Source organism: Temnothorax curvispinosus, unplaced genomic scaffold, assembly GCF_003070985.1.
Source record: "Temnothorax curvispinosus isolate PA1 unplaced genomic scaffold, ASM307098v1 QBEX01014232.1, whole genome shotgun sequence".
Classification (NCBI taxonomy): domain Eukaryota; kingdom Metazoa; phylum Arthropoda; class Insecta; order Hymenoptera; family Formicidae; genus Temnothorax; species Temnothorax curvispinosus.
The window spans coordinates 368168-391145 of NW_020224012.1; the positions used below are offsets into that span (position 1 = coordinate 368168).

Consider the following 22978-nt stretch of genomic DNA (forward strand, 5'->3'; position numbering starts at 1 on the left):
TTTCAACCTGGATCCGACTCTCGTTTTATATTCTCCAAGCTACATTTGTTGGATATTATATCAGCATTTTTTATCTTGGTTCTAATTATTCGCATAATATCAATTTCCACCGTTCAGCCTCGGAAATGTTTCGTTCGCGGTTACACGATGAGATACGTATGCCCCGTGTTTGTCTCCTCCTCCGCTCTTCGCACGGAGGGCGCGAGACGAATGGAGACAAAGAGAGGCACCAGATAAACGTAGATAAATCGGTACAAATATATATCGTCGCGTCGGAAAGACAGTGGGAAAGGGAGAGTAGACCTTTTCGCATAACCTCGCGTTGATAAAACGAAATTCCACCGTCGCGCGTCGGTTGGGAGAGGGGGTGGGGCAACCGCCCCCGACGCGTGACAAAACCCCGGAGTGTGTCAGAAAAATCGTCCGTTGTACGATATCGCTATCATTTGTGTGTTTTCCCAGAATATGCAACAGCGATATGCAGGTCATTATTGGCATATCATTAGACTGGGAGACCTTCTGCCCTTCCGTGTACAGATAACGTCGAGGTGGTAGGTACTTGAATCTCGTCATCGCTTTATCTCGTCTACTACGGCTTTACCAGATCCACAGAAAAATCTTCCCTTCCCGTCCGATCCACCAATATTTCTAGAATGATACATAAGAATAATTTGTATAGCGTTGTAGAAGAACGATCGATTAGTATTAAACGAGCATTAAATGCGAGTGCATAAAACGAATTTGTAGCTTTGTGATATTTTTTTACAGCGACAAAGCGATTACTTGAATTATAAGTAAGCCTAGAATGTATAATAACTTATACATTAAATGTATTAAATAGTAATAACAAATTTTTTTTCTCTACATCAATTTTTTTTATTTAATTTAAGTTTATTAGCGTATCAAATAAGTCATTTAAACTGTAAGCGTATCTGAATTAGACAATATTGTCAGTCACAAATAGCAGAGTAGATTTTGTTGCTTTCTGAGATTACGATCGGCAATTAACACCCTTGTCGCTTAATGAATGCCAGATGCTTGTTCGTGAAAAAAGCCATCGTATTCTAAAAACTTATCTTTCTCGCAGCTATAGATAATTTCTGGTTGGCATAACAAAGTGGAAAGCCGTTGGCGTAAGACGGTCGACGAAGAAGGAAAAAGCGTCACTTCATAAAAACTGTACCCCAAGGTAGCGAGCTAAAGAGGACGGAGCTCACGGAGCTAAAGAGAGTAGCATTAATAACGTTTATCGAGAAGCGCAATTAATACGCGTCGCTCGTCGCCCAAGTAATCTCTTGACGGGACATGCCCGAAGGCGAGGAAAGCATAAAGCAGTCATTTTGAAATTTACAACACTAATTCGCAAATGAAATCTGTGAATCTTCTGACGAAGAGGGAAAAGAGAAACAGCGCTGATATTTATTTTACATCTTTCTCAGCGTCATCAGACGTCTGCCGATTATTTTAAAACTTTAATTAACATACCGGTCTCTTTTTGCAAATTAAATCGTCAAACACGTGTTCCTTGAGCCGTATAATTGCGAAAATTCTAAATTCTATATATGTATATCGTAATATTTGAAATTTCACCTTTCACGAAAATTCTACTGATTTACTACAAATAAATTTCATATACATTTTAGCATTGATAATAAAATTCATATAGTACGATGGGATAATTATCAATAATTCTCCAATAAAATCTATTGACTGTTATTTTGAAACTTCAGTTAATACAACTTTGTTTTACATTTCATCAAATTAAAAATCGCCGAACATGTGAAAATTCAAGATTTTATGCTCGTAGCTTTTTGAATTCCATCCTTCGCCGAAATCTTGATTGTTATAAATTCGTGAATTCTAGCACTGATGGTAAAAAATCGTAGTATGATACGATGGTCATCAAAGGGCCACCCCGTCGCGTTAAAAATTACAAAACACGTAGCGGAAAAAATCCTCTTGCTTCTCGGTAGCACATACATTCACGAATCAATAACTCTGCAATACTATAATTTACGTATAAAATCGAAATTTCATGCTCATAGCTTTTTGAATTCCACTTTTTGCGGAAATCCTGATTGTTATAAATATTACGAATTCTAGCATTGCACCGACGGTAAAATCCGTAGTACGGTACGATGGTCATCAAAGGACCACCCTGTCGCGTTGAAAATTATAAAACACGTAGCGGAGAAAAACATTCTCTCGTTTCTCGTTAGTACATACAAATTAATAATTCTACAATACTAATTCTCACGTATAAAATCGAAATTTCATGCTCGTAACCTATTGAATTTCAATCCCTTCGCAATTCTGATTGTTTTGAAATTTTACATGGCGACAGTAAAATTCGTAGTACAGCGCGATGGTCATCAATGGGTTACCCCGTCGCGTTATAAGCTCCGAAATACATAGCGGAGAAGAAGATTGTCTCGCTTCTCCCGCTGGTACATACAAATCGATAATTCTGCTTTCAGTCGCGCCGGTGTGCAAGGAGGACCGAATTATAGTGGTCGGCGCATCGCGAGGTGAGTCGCTTGACATCGCCTGTAGGGTCGAGGCCGATCCGCCGGCGCACAATTTCCGGTGGAAATTCAACAACAGCGGCGAGACCCTGGAGGTAGCACCTGCTAGATTCTCCATGGAGAAGTCGAGCGGCGTCAGCGTGCTGAGATACACACCGTCCACCGAGCTGGATTACGGTACCCTCTCGTGCTGGGCGGACAATGTCGTCGGTACTCAGTCGAGACCGTGTCTTTTTCAGCTGGTAGCAGCCGGTAAGTATACACGATAAACTGCAGCGATGGTTAAAGGGACTTTACAGGACGAAATGTTAATGTTAAATTTTAAAATTAATGGGAAAAATTGATCGAACGCAGGGTATTGATCCTGACTGTTAACTATAAACTGTTTATTAACCGACAGTTTGTGTAGGATACGTTTGTCCTTCCGTTTCAATGTATTGTATCTCCTTTATTACGTTTGCAAGCAGCTAAAAGAGCAGCGATAAAAATCAAGTTAATCTAAATACGGACTAGCAAGCAAAATGATTGTTTTATCTTCGTTTTATCTCGTTAGAAATACTTTTTATTTAATTAGAATTTAAGAATATTAATAGGGACGGGGAAGAGGGTGAAAATGGAAGACACAAGTACTCGTACAATCAATGAAATGTAGTTTTTAAAACTACATTTGTCGGTGGAACGTTGTATGATTATTACATTAGAGATTATTGGATTATACCTAAAGTCGGCATACTTGTTCGAAATTGTGAACATTCCTTGTGTTTGAGGAAACAATGCAGTATATATAACTACGAGAGTTACGCGAATAAATAGATGACTGGCAAAGTATGGCGTGCCTTTTAAAATTTAAAGAAACATACTCGACATTTAGTTCGATACGCAAAATCATAGAAAAACGCTCGAATTAAACAAAAGCGGCACTCACAGCGCCGTGGCGCCTCATAATAAATTCTTTATCGGGTTATAAAATTAGGTGCATTTTTAATCGCGCGAGCTGTCCGCGCAAAAATCGCCAAAAACGTGTAGCGCGACGACAATTTGAAGCGCAAAATCGCTGTTTTTACGGGATCTCTTGGGGGGAAAAAGAGCGCGGCGCGATTCCCGCGAATCATCGCCGTACAATGGGAGGCGACCAATCATCGACCGTTAAATCGGCATTAATCCCCAGGCGAATTTTTCGCGTTTCCTAGTTCTCCTTTTTTTTCGCCCTCCCTCTCTCTCTCTCCCTCTCTCTCCCCCGTCTGTGCGTGATCGACAGTGACGTTGACATGGCGATCGGCCGAGGACGTATTGACGTTGACGAATACGTCGAATGTGAGCGGCGCCGATCGGGGTGTGCCCCTCGCCCTCTTGCCTCTCATATCCCTCCCTTCTCTCTCTTTCTCTGCCCCTCCCCCACTCGAAAATAAAATCGTCCGTCCTCCTTTCGCGCACCATCCGCTCCTTTGCCTCGATATCGAAACCCTCTCGCGGTGCTCCACCAATGCCAACGACCCGTAAACCGTTGGCATGATATTATTTTTGTACCTCTATCCGTTTCCTCTCTCCCTCCCTCCATCATCCTCCAACGTTATTGATGTCGGTTAGCATTCCGCGAAGCATTTCGGTAAGGAATATGCCCGTCGAAGCGTGGAAGAATGGTAAAAAGACGGGATTTCCGGGACAGGGTCTCGCGACAGAATCGAGGATCACGTTAGATGCCACTCGTTACGCATATCGAACATACAATTGGAATTCCGAAACGTTGAATTGGAATTTACGAAATCCCCAAACGCATGAATGAAACAAAGATATTCCATTTTCTCTCTCAAAAATCGCGATATGTAAAAATAGATTAATAATATCAATACGTTCCAAAAGAATTTTTTAAAACAGCGTCAAATTTTGTAAATAAGATATACAATATTAACCATTATGAATATAGTTTATAAGAGATTAGGTATTCTATTTAGCATAGAATTACTTACTCGTGAATAAATAATTTTCTGCAAAAAAATTTATCGCGATCCATTCTCTTAATAACTGATTGTGAGTGTAAAAATAAACTGTACATATTTTTTCTCGGTGTGGTCATATTACACGTGTTTACTTGACGTACTGATTTTTTTACGTGATTTTTGCGTAGAAAAATATTAAGAGAATACGCCGTTCTCTGCACGAGACATCCAGTTTGACGAACTTAGCCGCTTCTTTGTTTGCAAAACTAATTTGAATTTGTCTCTATTCGGGCGATGCCCTTTTACGAGCACGAAAGCGCGGGTTACAAATGTTTGTTCGCGGGGAATGGGGCTACGTGCGGCAAAGCGACATAAGAAACGGAAGGGTAAAGACGAGCGAGGAGAGAACAAGCGCGCGTAAAGTACAAACGAAGCATTGTCGAGATTCAATATACGTTTTGTAGATCCGCGAGTCATAACGAGGAGGAAGAGGGAGGACGACAACGACGACGACGACGACGACGACAACGACGACGATGACGATGACGACAGCGACGGACTTTGTGATAAATGAAATCTCGAGCGGATAAACGTGAAACTGGCGCGTTGAATATTGAAATTAGGTTGAAAGAGGAAACACGCGTATAACATTCTTGCGAAACGAAACGAGCGGTATCCGTCCTCTTTGCCACGGTCACGACCGATGACTTTCGGTAAGAACGACGCGCGAGAATTGATTTCGGCCAGAAGAAGAAAAAACGACGCGACGCGCCCTCATTCTCGACGAGGGAGGGAACGGCGAGATCCCGATGGCGCGAGCGGGAAGGATGTGTCACGCTGACAGTTGTAGTCGGCTCAGGCGGACCCGGAGGTGCGGGAAGAAAAAGAGAGCAGGACACATCTCTACGCCCATTACGATCCTGGTACACTAAATCTTTGCCAGTCATGGACACGCGAGCATTTTTCACTCGCGCGCCGGGCTTGATTTCCGAGAGTTGGCGCGGGTCGTTGAACCGGTTGAGCCAACCTGTAGAGCCGCTTTCGGATATATAGACGCGTACAAGATGTCCAGAAAATGTCACGAGACGGAAGTGGCGGTCGTGCGTGTCGCTGAGAAAGATTTAGTGTCAGGAGGCAACGGCTGCGGCCGCGAGAAAGAAAGAGGGGGAAAGCCTCTCGTGGAGCTTTTTCGGGGTCGAAGCTCCATTGTTTGCACGGGGCGACTATTTAAGCTGTACAGTTAAGTCACATAATATATGAACCGCCTCCCGTCAATATCCGTCATCGACCACTCTCGTTCCAGGGAAACCGTTTCCGGTACGCAACTGCACCTTGGCGAATCAGACGTATACCAGCGTAGAGGTGAAATGCGTGCCGGGATACGACGGCGGGCTACCGCAGAAATTCGTCCTGGAGGTTTATCACGGCGACGTCGATTACCTAGCCAGCAGCCAGCCCCTCTACAACGTCTCCAACCCGGACGAGCCGTCCTTTGCCCTCGCCGGGCTGGAGGCCTCGGTCGAGGCTGGGGTCCATGTGGCGGTTTACGCGGTAAACGCCAAGGGTCGAAGTCAACCCGTCATTCTCAGCGAGGTCACGTATCGCGATGCTGAAAAACGCACCGGTAAGTACGTGCTTCCAAGTGACGTTAACGCACCCCGTCGCATTTGTCAAATAAAATCGGAGACCAATGTTTGATCGCGACTGCGTTCTATGCGGCTGTTATTGATACGTGTCGACGAATCGACAATCTCGAGCGATGGATTGCGACTCGTCAGAAGGATCAACGTAGTACTAAATTGCGCGCCCCTGAAATTTTGTAATATTCTTGTCTCGTATTCTTCTTATTACGCCAATATTCTTCTTACGCCAAGATATTCCTAGCCAGGTCGATAGCGCGATACGCGAGCAGAATGGATTATCGCGATGACAGGATGAAAAATCGTGTATCGTCTATCACTTACAATTAGTCGGCGCGAGATCGAATCGTCGAGGAGAAGTCAACCGAGCTCAAGCCTGCTCAATTTAGCGGGCATCCGCGTTTGTTCGAAAATTGGCGAAAGGTGCTGGTTGGGTATACGGATCGACGCAAGGTCACCGTGGGTTCATATGGGTCTTTCGGGCGGGGGAGGATGATTCGGATAGCGGCTGTTCTCGAGGTGGGTGGTGTCAACTGTCGACGACGCGGCACGGGCGCGGCGCGGTAAACAAGACGGATCACCATCCTCGAGACAACGTTACGAGAGACGAATGCACCACGCCCCATTAGTTCGTATATATTGCGCATCGTTGCTTATCAAGGAAAGCCCGGAAACGCGCCAGAATTAACTCCGAAGAATATATATCAAATATTTCGTTTTTCTCAATTTACAGAAATATCCGATCGAGAGAGATTCTCTATGGTATTATACATTATGTAAAATCGATATCTATTTTTGATAAAGCGGTGTTTATGTAAAAGTGCATTCCTCTGTAATTGGATTTTATAAAATTTAGATGATACTCCAAAATTAAAAGAGAAGAAATACCAGATTGCGATACGGACCAATTATTATTAAATATCAGTTTTATTTTCGTTGCAGAAACGCCAGATTTGTCGATTTAGAGGGTTTTTTTATACATAGCAAAGGAAATCACTATTTTTACTGTAATTTGTCAATTTTCATTGTTTTGCATTTTTTTAATTAAGCTTCGAATTAAAATTTTCATGTTATTTTTTTATCGAATAGGGTGCAAAATGTTTTTTATATTTAACAAATGAAATTACGAGTTTAATTTAATTTTATATAATTAAAGTGCTAGTCATTTTGACTTGAATTTTCCCATTCTTCAAAAACTCTAAACTCTTATTTTTTTATTTAATAACACACAAGTTCTTAATATCTTTAAACCTTTTGCACTACAACTATTTAATATAAAAGCTGCAGAACATAAAATAAACCTCTTCTATCTCTAAAATTGTAAAATAAATCTAGAAAGTAGACTACTAATTATTTTCATTGTAAAGCGTGAGTATAGAAATAGGCGTATCTCAACACAATACAACGGGGAGTACGTAGAGGGTAACGCAACGAGAACGTGGCAATGTTACGAGAGCGTCACGTTGCGTATCATTAAACACGGTAGCAAATGAAGCCGCAACCAACTCGTGCTCGCGTAGGCAACGCAACGTAGTGTTACGTGCACGCGCATTCTCGTAAACAGTAGTTCTCGCAGTAGTCCGAGGTAAAACGGGCAGCACCCAAATCAATTGTCAGTGAAGTGATTTACGGTCGTCGCAGCGTCGATCAATTTGCCGCTCGATGGCGACCGACGCGGTTTTTCCGCGTGACTTTTGACCCTGTGGCTGCGAGCGCCCGCCAGTCCGCGTGCTCAAAAACAAATTGAGAAATCTGCATTCGAACGTGAGCCGAAGGAGATTCTGGTCGCCGCGCCGCCGCCGCCGCCGCCGCCGCCGCCATCGCCGTGCCGTGGTGCGATTTATTTCCGGTATCGATCACCCAAAGAGACAACTGTCGCCCGGAATTCTATCCCGTTCTGTACGTTCGTCACTTGTCGTTTATACGCGAAGAATCATGGAAGAGAAGCTGCGGCCACCGATTTTGGAAAAGACGGCGAATCTATCTTGCGCAGAAAGATCGAGAGGCATTATTAGACCACGCGAGAAATCGTGCAAATGGTAAACGGAGTATCTGTCGCGAAACACGACGTGCTTGACGGATTCGAACTTTTCACGCGATTTCACACAAGTCGAGGCGGCACTTAAGACGTTTCTAACTTATTACGCGAATTTTTTTGTTCCACCACATAGGCAACGAACATCGAATTAAGGAAAGCAATTACAGATAATGGTCCCAGCGGCACCCAGTGCCGGGACTGCGCGAAGGACTTAGGGCGAAAAAAGGAAGTAAAGCGGAACTGCAAAGGATAGAGAAAAAGGAAAGCCTATCCAAGAAAGATACGAATGTACAGGGTGGTCATTAAGCAGCTGCAGCTTTCCTTTCTCTCCGTTCTTGTGATATCTCTCTCTCGTTCCTGACCTCGACCGTTCTCTTTGACTTCCTCCCCCCCCCCCTCTCCCTCTCTCTCTCTCCCCCTCCCCTCTGCTCTCGTCTTTTTGGACATTAAGCCGTTGCGCGTGCGGTAATTTTCCCAGGGTCATTTTTGCCGCTCTTCTTGCCCGATCGTTAACTTCACTTAGCTCTGTTTACCCCCGTCGTCATTTTTCTCGGTCCCCCTCTGTCCCGCGCCTCTCCTTCGTCGGTCTCACTCCCCTTTTCCCGTTTCCTCGTTCATATTCCCGCCCGATTTCGCGCTTCTCGTTTCCACGAGTGACCTCGTCAGACGTCGCCGAAGCGCCCACATCTTTCCACATGCACGCCGCTACGTTTTCCCTTCCATTTCCGTTTTTATCGCGTAACCTCGCCCGGTTATTTCGTCCCCGACGGCGATGGCGCAGTCGCCTTTTTTTTCACGGTCCGGCGGAAAAGAATAATTAGCGCCACTATCCACCATAGCGTTTCTCGCTGAAAGTGGTTTCCTTCGGAGACTGCTTTAAATGTACACGGTCTCTTTCATCGTCGAAGCGGAAATCAGCGGACGATAGATCAGCGACTCGTTGAAAAAGTGTTCCCAGATTTCGACGATTACGAATATCGAGAAATGAAAACGGAAGTTACCTTGTGAGGCGAACTGGTAAACTCCAACTTAAGCATCTACGTGGCGTAATCGAAAAGTTTCGGAATTGGTCCTGTTAAAAGTAAACTTTATCGGTTATCGATACGAGCCCTTAATCCCTTTCGTACTTACTAGGTTTTTTTCTATACCCATACGTTCGTTCCAGCGGTTTTGCCATTGTTTGAAAGTTGTGTTTTTTTAATCGTTTTATGAGAGGAGCATTATTTATTAAAAAACGCTTATCGTCGCTCGCGAATCGGCGTATAACGCAAATAACAGAATTCGGAAAAAACGAACGAGCAACGTGTAACGATCAAATTTCTTCGGCTTTGCAGTTACTTGTTATACGCCCTCGTCAACCTCTCACGACAACAATTCTCGTCCGAGATGTTTGCGAAACTGTCGCTCGAAGACCTGCGCGAATTTTAACTAGCGCCGCAGTTTGCGCTTGACGGAAAGAAGATTGTTCGAGGGATTGCTAGTCGCTCGTGCGACGATATTTATTTCTTTTCTGTTTCTCGTACAGACTTTGGAATTGAACGTAGTTATACTTATAAGACGAAAGTTGTGCAATATATAAACTCCGAAACCTAGTTCTTTAGATGTAACTCTTAAAAAAAAAAGTATTACAAATGAATTCCTACTCTAATAATGTATCATCAGGAATAATCACTGGATCACAATTCAATTTAGGTATTTTCTTAAAATAATACACTAACTTTCCTCAAATTTTGAGCCGAAAATTTCACAAACGAATGTATATTCCATGTTACAAAACTATATCTAATTTACAGCGAACGCTGTGAAAATTTTTAATTACTTTGAAAATTAAAAGCGCGATTCATCATCCGCGCACATAGACTAATAACGTTTTTGTTTATAATGAACACCGTCCTTTGTACTCAGAATTATAAATGTCGTGACATTTATAACCGATTTATACGTAATTACCTTAGTCCGGGAGTACGCACCGTCCCTTTCCTTTTTTCTCTTTTAACTTGAAGGAATTTGCAGGGTAGATTTATTATCCTACCGCTTTATCTACGGAAGACAATTATTTAAAAAGTGTTATCCTTGTGCCGATTTAAATCTCGTCAATTAAACAACGAACAGTTGCGAGTACAAACGCGATCTGTGCGGCTTACATCGTGCGGCGTGCTACGGAGGATGGGAGGATTGATTCGGGCGATCCGCCGGGTTAATTCGGTCGAAACGAGCCCGCGGGTATTCGAATTACAGCGGCATCAAGCAGAGGTCTCATAGAGGTACGGTCGTATCAGATAAAGGGTACCATCGACGTCGATGCCACGCGACGCGACGCGACGCGACGCGACGCGACGCTTCCTACAACAATTGAGATTAGAACTCGCCGACTCCGAAATCTTCCCAGTCGTCGACGATCGAAAGACCGAAACCCTCTGCTGCCCCTCCTTCTGCCATGAGCATTTATTACGGACAGGCTGCTCAAGATCTGTGGCCGTGCCTTGCCGCAGAACTTGGTCCTTTCATCTCGACTGTGCAAGCCAGACCGGGAGCCAATCCACTCCGTATGGCGGGATTGCGGTGGTAATTGCTGTCCGATTTCGCCTCGACACGCACCATCAAGCGTGCTTGTATACGCGTATACGTATATTACGTAATACGTTTAATACGCACGTACGAAGAAAAGATCAACGATAACCTCTCCAAACTTGCCAGATCTGCTGATTGCAATTAGAAGAACATTGCATGTCGAAACCACCATATGTTAATTCCATAATTTAGTGTGGATAATAGTTATCTGAAATATTTTTACCCTTCTTATACGTACAGAGTGATACGTTCTTTTATTAATATTCGCAATTGAGTGCAATGACGATATCTAAGATAACTTTTTAATACGTTTGACGTAGAATACGTTTCCTGCTTCCTGAAATTTTCATAAGCATCTCGTGTCTTCGAAATGGTGCATTCCCAGCGCGATGTCGACTAATTGCATCAAAGACGATCCAACTTACCGACCATCAACCTACCGGCCGTCTCTTCATCATCCTTCGTTAGCTTTGATGAGAGCGCACGCCGATGATAGATGATCCGGAACAAAGGTTTCCTGATGTTCGAGTAGCTTTGTTGACTTAGCACGAGCTTCTTAAGCGATTAACACTAATCGGCTGATTTGCTACCGTATTCCCGCATTTAGTCTCCAAGTTCACTATCCTGTGATGACTGATTATTGCACGTGGAATGCATTCCGCACGTGGTATGCTATCAGAAGGAAAGTCTTTTTACAGAATGTATCATAATGGTATTATATAAAGATTCAAAATAACCGAATAAGAAAAGGAAATCGTACTAGATCAGAAATCGATTTATGACATTTCGGAATCAAACTCTTTCTAAAATAGCGATAAAATTATAATGAAATTATATTGGCGGTTAGTAATTGTGTGGAACGTGCTAGGCCAGTTTACATTAAAAGCCTCAAAAGCTTACATTATAGCTTCGGTTCTTGATGAGGTTTTCCACAATGAGGTTCAGAAATTCGTTCGAGAAATGATCCATGGTGACGGAGCGACGGGAGGTGAGCCGCGTGAACGTTTCATTAATTGAAAGCGGGGAGAGACTCTAAGTCGCTTTAGCTGAAAGCGGGGGAAGGCAGCGTAACAGCGATTTGGGGTCGACCCTACGTTGGAATTAATCCAGGTGAGCCAAACTTGGATTTGGGCGCCGGCTAAGCCTGGCTTCTTGGTGACTTAACCGGCCACCATGACCTCCGAGCTTCGTCTTACCTCTAACGCGGACGCCACCGTTACGTGCTGTAACTCTTCCCCTTAAAGACGATCTTCCCTAACTCTGCCGAGCATACCCGGTAAGATTCATCCTGAGTTTACTCTTACAATACCTTTATTTATGCCGAAAACTTGAATGAAATTTAATTAAAATTAAATAAAATTCATAGATTACTCAAGACACGACTCACAAAGTCATTTTCTTGGTGCAAAATTACTATTGATATACCATCTTTCCAAAATAACAAAATCTTCGGGCAACAGCTAATAATTCAACACATACTAAAAGTTTGTAACGCAATTATTCATTTTTTGGAACAAGTTTTTACCGTAATTCCGATCCATGCCACAACATAACGAAATACATGATTGAGATTGATCACCCACCATTTGATTACCTGCCACGTCAGATAACAAAATTAATTGATGTCAAAGATATTGTGTTAGTAGATACATATCTTCCTAAAATCTCGCAGAAATAAGCGACAGAGATAACGATCCATCAAAAATACAGGAAAAGTTTCCGGCGTTACTGACAGATAGACAAACTTTCGCAACATTTCGGATTGGACGATCGGAATTTTCCTTTTTTTTTTTTTTTTTTTAAGTTCTCCCTATCTGCGTCGAGAGGGATATTTTTTCCAAATAATCCAAGTGGTTAGATTCCATTCCTGACCCTACTGCAAGTCCGATTAGTGATCTAAACTTCGATGAACTTGGGATTCGGGAACCCGCTAGGATATGCGATCTCTCTCTCTCCGTCTCCCTCCCTCTTCGAGAATCCCGTTAGTCCTTTCTCAAGGATCGACGATATAAGGACCGGTTTATCTTTACTACCCTGGCACCAGACGTTTCTCCGCGTAGAACTCGATTAAACTTCCATTGCAACTTTTACGAGACAGTATCGGAGGCTTAGGGTTGTATACGATCGCTAACTGTAGCTATTCCCCATCGAGCGCAAGTTCCATAGAAGTAATAATAAATTGAAAAATTACCCATCGATCTGAAAAAAAAACACACACGCTCGCACGCGAGGCATCGCGAGCAGAGCGCAAGACCAATACAAGCCTTAATAAATGTGGAAAATTCGACAATTTAAATTAAATTCCAAATCACAATATTTTTGCGTTCTCGATAGGTGTGATAGTAAAAGGAGCTTGAACAGGGAACAAAATGACATAGCGAAATGACGCGTAATTGAAACTCGAGGTGTATTAAAACGAGACAGCGAGTCGTATTGCGGTCGAAAAATGATGGAGAAACAAATGAAATATTTAAAAGCTTAAGCCGTCAAAGTAACGCGCGATACTCCGGCATTATAAATCTTCTTCAACTAAATTGTCAAAAGCCTTACTGCAGTTCATCCACAGAGCTGGATGAATTTACGAGAGTTTCTTAAGCTCGTTGCAATAGGACTCCGTGTCGCTTATGTGTGCTCACACGTGACATGCTCGCTGTACGTGCTGCTGCGACTTCCATAAATCTTCCTTTACAGTCTAGTCGAAGCCGTGGCCAATTACACGAAAAATGAAAACGACTATGCGTCGAATGCGATATTCGCATCATCAGCCCGCGCAAAACGGTGCGCGGCATGACTTTTTTTCGTCCCCGCGCGCGCGCGCGCGCGTGATTAGAAGGATAGCCTTTGCGATTATGATTAACTGAAAAGCGCGAGATGTCGCGAAAAAAGTTAGCTAAGACATTTATATAATAGCATAAGAACTTTATACTAAACTCAGATTTTACATTCGTGAATGTCTTTTTTTCCTCGGTAATTCCTCGATGCTTTTTAATTTAAGTTCAATTCGCAGAACTCTAAATATAAGTAATATCGCGCCATTTAGTACACATAAGAAATAAAATTAAAAGTCGCAAATTTATTACAAACAGGATACATTTGCTCTCACAAAAAATCTTTCAATGCGAAATACGACGAGAGATACTTTTTTTAAACGCAACAGCGCATAATCATGTATGCGCCAAGCTATGCTAATAGTCCCAGTTGTTTAGCTTTTTTTTATTTTGAGCACCGCAGAAGGGTCCCTCGGGAAGAAATTCAGCTCGCCGTTCTGACATGACTATACCTGGCGGCTTTCCGCGAATCTCCCTGCTATACGCACGCGTTTCCGGAACGGAAAATCTATCCGCACTCGCGATTCGCGCAGCGGCACGCAATCGAGATAAGCAACGCGTAAAACGACAATCTCGAGATTCTTGCACGGATATAAACGGTCACCTGTGAGATGCAGCGTTGTGCGTTTACGAATTTCTTAAGCTCGCCACTCCGGCATTCGGCTGGAACGGTGCGGGCCGCGGCCGGCGTCGCGCGTTTCGGCGTGGAACTCATTTACGGCCCGATAACATGCCCGGCATAATACCGCCGCGTGGCGCAGAACGTTCCTCGGGTTACGGGCTCGGTCACAGTGGTGTGTACCCTAGGCAGCCGGCTGATTAAACCCAGGGTTTTACGGGCATTACCGCGCACCACGCGCCGACAAAATACCTCACGCGTATACACACGCGGACGCGCGGCCACAAGCGTGCGCTTTAATACATTTACACGTGTAAATATGCCTTTATTACGTATGGCGAGAGTTGCCGCACGCCACACAGACGAGACGGCTGAGACGGCTCAGACGGCCGATCCGATTGTCATCACAATGCCACTTCTCTCGTACGTCATCTACGTGGAGCATAACGGGAAAAAAAGGAAGGGTTTGTTGTTGCGAGAGAACTGTAACTACTATTCGATTTGAAAGCAATCAATCTTATTGTTAGCTAGCCGCCATAATTAATTATTTAACATTACGGTTTGTCTCGTTGAAGAATCTCGCTGAGCAAATTTGTCTGCAGAAACACAAATTTGCTGCTAAAGCGAAACGGAGTTTACTCTTAAGTAAATAATAAAATACATTTCCTTGTGGCAACGAGACAGTTTCATATTATAGCGAAATAATTTACAGATTCATTATTTTCAGCGAATAAAATTATTCAATATTCTTACCGAATCTTTTCACTGATGTTTGTATAATAATTAATGTCTTTTGTAAAAACACGCTATACTAACGTCCCTACTTTCGCCAAGCTCTCACCACCCGCGTGCAATCCCGACAAAAGAAAATGTAAAATCTGTGAGCTAAAAAAATATCTCGACGTAGAAATATTATAATGATAATCACATTAAAAGAACAGCCAGGGAAATGATAAATAGTAATATTCAAACCGACTGTATATTTTCTAATGCTGGAACGATACATTAAACGATATCAACGTGATTCAACCCCGCACGATATAAGCGTGCATCTGCCTTCGCGAGACGGAAGTTGGCTTAATCGACGTAAATAAGTTGGCGAGAATTTAAAGATTAAAGCAAGCGAGCGGTATGCGCTCTTTCGCGCCCCCTTGCCCCCTTACCTACCTACCTACCTTCCTACCTACCCTCATAGCTCGCAGCTCCGCTTCGCACACCAGCGCACCTGATCGCAACTCAGAACGATGCAAGAAAGCAGTTTTGTTAATTATCCGACAAAAACAGCAGGCGCGGTCCCACGCCCTGCCGGCGCTATCAAGCGGGACGCTATCACGTGTGCGCGAACGGGAGCGAGAAGCGTGAACCCGACCTGAAAGCGAAAAACAATGCTGCAAGATTTCTCATACCGTGCGGTGATCGTGCATGATCGTGAGAAATAATTTCGACATGACGCGCTAAACCATAGAGCAAACCTCTGGTGTCATCGCGCGTCTACCTCGGCACGCAAAATTTTGCAAGACAAAGGCGGAGGAGCGTCGCATGTTTTTATTCTAATGCTAATGCGTTTAACCCACTTCAAAGGCTCTATAATTGGCACTGAGATTTAAGATAGAATTTTATTTATAATTTTGAATGTTTGAGTAATACAAACAAATTGAAGAATCAGAATACAAAAATAAAAAATATATATTACGTAAATTTTATAATTAGGCCTGTTCGTTTTCATATATTCAAAAACTCGTTTTTTTTTTAACTGACAAAATAATAATTTGTGAACTTATTTTGACACGAGACAACATTTCGTGTTTGAAGATTAAATAATTATTTGTTCTGATGCGTGACATAATCCTTGGGATATAAATGAATATTACATGACTGGGCTCGCATCTATATTGCAAGTGATTTTTAATCATCAGGGCGGCGTCTCTCGCGGACTCTATGCCGGATGCTGCGCGCACATTGCCATTACTACTTGAGATTCTACGAACGATTCGAAAATACTGAATGCTGGTAAAACCCATCATGTACGTGACGGTAAAAAAAATACCGCCTGCCAGATGTAATCCCGACATTGAAGAATATAAAATGTTTTCTCTACGGCGTGGCGACGTCGCGTCAGTCGGTGTGTGTTTACGTATATAGCAAAACTGACTTGTAGGAAGAGAAGGAGAACATGAAAAAAATGAAAGAGACTCATAAGTAGCATAGAAGGGTGGAAGCAACGTCTTCTCTTTATAGTGACACAGTGTGGTTATAATTTATAACCTCTTCCTCGGAAGATTATACGCACATTAATTTTATTCTTCGATCGCTGTGGGCTTAACAACAATGTAGCAGTAATTCTTTTCTCGCCTTATATGATTCCGATTTAATTAAATATTCAACATCGCGTCTGGATCGTAGTATAAAAAAATTTTTAGTATAAAGAAGAAAATACAAGCATGATGTGCAACACTTATTAATAGATCGATAGGAATAGCGTGTTGAAGATATTTTTCTGGAATTAAGAAAGGCAAGAAGTAAATTAATGTACATACATTTAACGCCTCACAATTTATAAGAAATTTATTTTATTTTATTTTATTTTATTCGTGCGATTGAGAGTGATCGGTTGCTGCGGATTTGGACGAGTGAAAAATAATCTTTTTAAATTGTTTCTAAATGTGTTATTTAGATATTTATTATTTTTTATATTTAGATAGTTATTATATTATAGATTACTGGCCGTATCCACTTAACTGTATAATTGATAAAGCAATTTAATGAGCAAATAAGTTTTAAGCGATCTTTGATTGAGCTCGTAACACATGAAGGTAAAAGTCGCCTTATCGTTGCAGGTCAGGACGCCGGCATCGTGTTGTCGCCGCTGATAGGCGTCGTGGTTGGCGCCCTAGTGACTCTGGTGCTCATCATCCTGGTAGTGGTGGTCAGAGTACGTCGGGAGCGCGTAGCAAAACCGCGGCACGAGAAACCGGCGGAACTCAGCGAGTTACCGCCCCAACAATACCCCTTGCAGAATTCTCAGCAGACCGTGGAGACTGATCCCGACGTGATCCCGAACAAGTTCGGTAAGACTCTTCGAAGCCGATACCCGCTAAACAGTTTCTGCGCGAATCCGATTACGATCGTTTGTTGACGTAGATTTTAGACCATCTGTATGAACGGGAAGGATGGCACGTGCCTCATTCAAACTTGGAATTAGCCCAAGACTTGCGAACTGTAAATATGTAAATATTTTATCGATACATCTTGCTCGTTGCAATTGTCTTCATATACGTAATTGTAATATAAAGGAAACAATGTGATTATACCAAAACTGTATCACATACCCATCTGGGATACTCAATGAGATTTTATTCTCTCTCTTAGAAAAAATTTGTTCATCTTCCTACAAAATGTTCATAGACGCGTTTAGCATTTCTTTACAAAAATTATAGATTTTTAATTCAATGTAGAAAAATTAAGATTGTAATTTCCGTATACCGCTTTTATTTATTTTATTTTATATTCTATAAACTATTCCGTATTTATTTAACTTTGAAATTTCAAAAGTTACATGATACTTTCAATCAAACTTAATTAAAGGAAGATTTTTGTTTAATCCTTTTAACCACGGTTTTAACCGGTAACCGTACTTTCTAAAGTGCATGAAAGTTTGTTCAAAAATAAAAGGAAAAACATTTAATTTGCCATTTTCAAAATTAAGATGAATAGAATCGTCTTTCCAGGAATCTAGTATTTTTCGAGTATCTGCTTTTATTTTTACACAAGGATAGCACATTAAAAGAGTTGATGAAAAAGTTTAAAGAAGCATGAAATATCGCTCTGTTCGCCAAACGTTTTATCATTAAAGATAGGAATTTCGATCGCGACTTGGCAGCGAACTTTTATCCTTGCCGCGTGACCTAAAATAAAGAATCGGCGAAGAATAAGGAACCGCGAGGGTGGGCGAGAGAAAGAGGAGCGCACCCCCGAGCGCAACTTATTCTCCGCGTTTCCACCCCATAACGCACTCGACTTGCAGCTCCCAACAGAGAACCCCGTCTGCTTCGGTGTTGTAGAGGGTAACCTCGTGGAGGTTAGCCCACCGAGTTATCCAGGCGGTTATCCCCCGGGACACTGGGTCACGCCCGGACCTACGCCAAGCATAGACGAGCTCTGCCACAAGTTCACGGGGAGGCCGACCGAGCTGAGGTTACCGTCGAGGAGCACGATACCGAGCCTGCCAGGGATGCCGGGAATGCCGGTGACGGGGGTGATGGTGGGTGCTGGCCAGGGCGTCGTAATCGGTGGCGCCCAAGGCGTCGTCGTGGGCGGCGGACAGGGTGTCGTCGTGGCCGGCGAATGCCTCGACGGCGAGGCGATCAAACGAAGACTGATGGCGAACAGGCTGCCGGAAAGCTGCGTCTAGAAGCTCGACTCGTCCGCAGCTGACATGGGGTACCATCGTCATCGCCGTCGTTGTCGTCGTCCCGACAGCGATCAAGAATAAACGACTACCGCGTGCGGCGCGATCGAAGATCGGAGGCCGGCACGAGATCCCAGCGAGAGGCGAGGCTCGAACGTGCTCGAGAGTACTCGTTGCGTATCTAAGAACGATTTCGAGGTCCCGCTTCCCGAGAAAGCGTTTGCGTTGTCCGTTTTCGTGACAGCCGCCTGTTAGCTTTAACGTGTTTGCTAACGATCTCCAGCGCGATCGACTCGTTCGGCGATACGAGGAAAGGACTCGCTACAGCGGGGTAGTTGGAGCGATCGATCCCGGGCGATAGGATGCCCTGGACGCCCGGGATACGTTACGTGTCGGGGTCGGGGATCGACATTATGTCTCGCGAACAATTGATTTCGCTCGAGTCCGATCAGTCCGGTGCCGTCCGATCCGATTTTCCGATTCGAGGCGACGCGCGACGGCGACGGAAGGGCGAGTTCTCGTGGTATCGGGCGTCGGGCATAGTACCGAGTCCCGAGTCCACGTCCGCGAAATTAAGAGAGACACCGTCCGTCGCGATTGTTTCCGAAACACGATCGCCGCGCCAGTTTCTCCCTCGGGGAGCGGGAGAAAGGGGCGGAGGTATGCGAAGAAGTTAACCGAAAACTCGTCCAAGTTTCTTCACCCCGCCTCGTCAGGTATTGCGAAGTTCTAACATTCTGTTTTCGGTCGTCGACTTAACCGTCTTTGCCCTCCTTTTTGTTCCAAACCGGGATGATCTTCGACGGTGTGTCTTCTCGAATATTTCTCCAAGTTCGCTTCTCTCCTTTATGGCGGTCGCGGATCGCGGACCTTAAAGAGAGAACGGAAAATCGAATCGCGAGTTGCTCGAACGAGAGCTGCTCGGATTGAACACCGAATTTAAAATACGTTTTCAAGAAGTATCTCGACGGAAGAACATCAAAATCCAACCCTTTTATTCCAACCACACTTTTGGAATTTTCTCCAACAGAATCAATTTTTATTTCATGTACGGTGCAAAAATAATTCTACTTTTTTTTCTTCTTTTCATTTCCAGCCAATTAAGTACATTTATTTTACTAAATGTTTTTTGACCTCGGATAATTTTTCTCCGGCCGCATTAATCGTTTGTTCGATCCTTCGTTCGTTATTATTCCTTTTGTCTTCTTTTTTTTTTATTTCTTATATATATCTTCCCGTGAAACCGCGAAACCGCTAGCATCTCGCGACGTCCCTAAATAAATCCGAATCCTTATACCAACGAAACGTTGGTCCGGAAGCATCAGGCCGTGAAACACGAGAAAAGATAAAAGGCTCTCGAACGAACCCCTTTTCCGATGGCTCGAATGAAGACGAATGGAGGAACCGCGCGAAAATATACCGGGGATAGAGGAGGAACCGAGGAGAAGTCGAGAGGAGGGTGAGAGGAGGGCGGGAGGGAAACGCGGACTGAAAAGAAGAAAGGGAATGCTCGATGCCACTTTGGCGTGTAGTTTGAAGGCGTGAAATGCGGTTTTAAGGTTGAACGATCAGCTCCGATATCGCGATAAAGCGAGAGGAAGGGGATGGGAAACGAGGCGGGCGTCGATATCCTGTTTAAATTCTCCGAATTCGATATTTTTGGGCACAACTTTCACACATCGCGGTACCGATAGTACCGAGCGAATGCGGTCGATGATATTTACGTTCGCGCGATATTGCGTATGTGAATAATGATAACGATATATTAAAATTCAAGAAAATCCTTGAGATGAAAGTAAAGCGCTCGTGAATTGTCTACATATCGAACGCGTCTACATATCGAATTTTGAGATCGTATCGATCGCGTAGTCTCACTGCCAGTTTAATTTTTACGATCTCGAATAGAAAGAAATAAATTAACGGGCAGTTGAGAGAAGAGGCAACCCTCTTGTCCCATCTCGAGAGAGATGAAAAACCGAACTACGCCGAGCCGCGTAACGTACAAAGTGAAAACGATTCTTACGGAAACAAGACCAGGCGCACATTACACTCTATTGGTAATTGTGATAGAGCATTTATAAATTTTTCTACCGCTGATATGAGTTTTCTGTACTGCCCGCTGAATGATAAAAAATACTGTTATTACGAGACTTGAACACTCTCAAACACGTTCTAAAAAGCATTCTCACCGGAGTGTGTGCGTGTGTGTGTGTATGCGTATGTGTAAATATATACATAGTTTTAATGAATCCTTTAAATCGTTATTCGCGTTCGATTCGCGACGAGAGAGAGAGAGAGAGAGAGAAATTGAAAGAGACACGGTGCCGTAGCATTCGCGACATTCTATGCGTTCTCGCGCGCGAAGAGAGCTTCACTTTGTAAGGTTTTGCAAAAACTGGTCTTCCACGTGACACTTCGCGACGAAGTCGTGAAACTTCTACGGCGAGAATGGAACTAACGAATCGACGAAAAGCGTATCCCTAATGGAAACGATATAACGCGAACTTTACCTGTGGAAAAGTTTGCGCTCGCTTCGGATGATCGATAGACTCGTAATGTGTAAAAAGAAAACGAAAAAGAAAACAGAAAAAAAAGAAAAAGAGAGAGGAAGAGAGTGACGGACCGAGGAATGAATAACGAGTGTCGCGTCGGCGACGCGAAATAGTCGGTTACGGAATACAGGAAGCGAATAACGTCGAATCAATCGTCGAGTGCCTGTGTTTCGATGTGTATAAAGAGATAATGGTCAAATACGATGGTTGCTCGTTAACTAATGTATCGCTGTATATATTATATCACGGGAGAGTCTAACGATAGATTGACGACGTTCACGTTTTCGAGAGGAAGAGATAAGTTGGGCGAAACGACTTGTCGAGCGTCTCGTTTAACTTTCCGTCGCCTGCCCGCGCGAGGGCGGAATTGTTTTTATCGGCGTTTATGTTTGACACGAAAACGCTCGACAACGCGCTTCACCGAGATCTTTTAAATTCACTGCCCACCGTACAATCGCTTCGTCGCGTCGCGATTTTTCGACGATGCCAAGACCGGATTTTGGTGTGCATATAGACGTTGAAAGATAAATTTTTTAATTCTCTTAACACTTTTATGGCGAATAAAACGTAGCTTCGTTATTTCTCTGTCGCACAATTGTTCTCCCTTGTCAAGAAAACAAAGAATCCTGTTTTATTTTATTTTATTTTATTTTATTTTATTTTCTAGGCGTTCGATAATTTTGAAGATTTTAATAATTGATGCTGAACTTTTTACGTAATCTCTTTCTTAACCAGTTTGTGACAATCCCTTGAATCTATCCAGACAGCACGCATATCTAAAAGATATCTTTTCGACGCGTTTAAATCTCTTTTAGATGTCTTTTAGACATACGTGCTGTCTGGGTAGCAATCGTTATCTAACGATCGTCGAAAAATTATCGAGAGCGGTCGATCCAACGGCACATATCTTTCACGTCCACGCGAATTTGTTCCAAGTTTATGAATGTGAGAGAGAGAGAGAGAGAGAGAGAGATGATGATGGAGGTGACGCATTAAAGCAGACCGAGAGAGTTAGAATAAGACAAAGTACTACTGCTCGTATTCATTTTGTAAAAGTGGAGAATGTCGGAGATATATCAATCTTTTTCACACACATGCGCAAGGATCTTATTCAGCGAGCGTGTTGCGAGAAGGATCGCACGAAAGTAGATACCGAAAGTCACGTTCTCGGTTGACGTGACCCAACAATCAAGCGCAAAGAAGAGAACAAAAAAGAAGAAAAGTAACAGTAGCGAGTAATGTGACTGTACATAATCAACTGTACGTAACGACGCGAGAGAGTCCATGTAATCGATCGGCGGTCGTAAGCCCGAACCTCAAGTTCACTGTATAGGTGATTTCATATCAGACACATCTCAACCCTCGGAATCCTCCCTTGCTCCCTTCCTCCCTTGTCCGTCACCCCCGACCCGATATCGTTTAACTAACTCGTATGTATATACTACACCATGTTTTGATCTGAATAAACTGTTTAATTGTCCGAATCCCCTCCGGCGTGTTCATTTAAGCCGCGATATCTAGTCAAGTGGTCTTGCTGGTATTACCTTTCCACGCGCAACGACGCGATATACAAATTCAACCGCCGCCCGCGCACGAAAACAAGGCGCGCTTATAAAGTAAAATAGGTGCCCTGACAAACGACGCTCACGTGCCGCAAAAAGAAGATAGACGCGCCTGAAAAATGAGGACCAAAACTTCCTTCCAGTTCGACGAAAAAGGAATACTCGGCGCGTGAGGAGTCACAGCTCACAGTTCACAGCGGAGCGGCGGCTTTGAGAGATTCGCGGTATGCCCTGTATGCCCGAGGAAGCCTGGTCTCACACGTAAGTTTTTTCCTTTCTTTAGATCTAGGTATCTTTA

At 43.4% G+C, this 22978-nt stretch overlaps 1 protein-coding gene across 2 annotated transcripts in view; it reads left to right on the plus strand.

Moving 5' to 3' along the window:
• LOC112464437 (nephrin-like) overlaps positions 1-22596 on the plus strand; it is a 347896-nt gene extending 325300 nt beyond the window's left edge. For both annotated transcript variants that reach the window (XM_025031411.1, XM_025031410.1), the window contains 4 exons: positions 2478-2777; positions 5766-6086; positions 16996-17226; positions 18220-22596. In XM_025031411.1, coding sequence (XP_024887179.1) covers positions 2478-2777; positions 5766-6086; positions 16996-17226; positions 18220-18569 — 1202 coding nt within the window. In that variant the 3' untranslated portion in view covers positions 18570-22596. The remainder of the gene's footprint in view (positions 1-2477; positions 2778-5765; positions 6087-16995; positions 17227-18219) is intronic.
• The last annotated feature ends 382 nt before the right edge of the window (positions 22597-22978 follow it).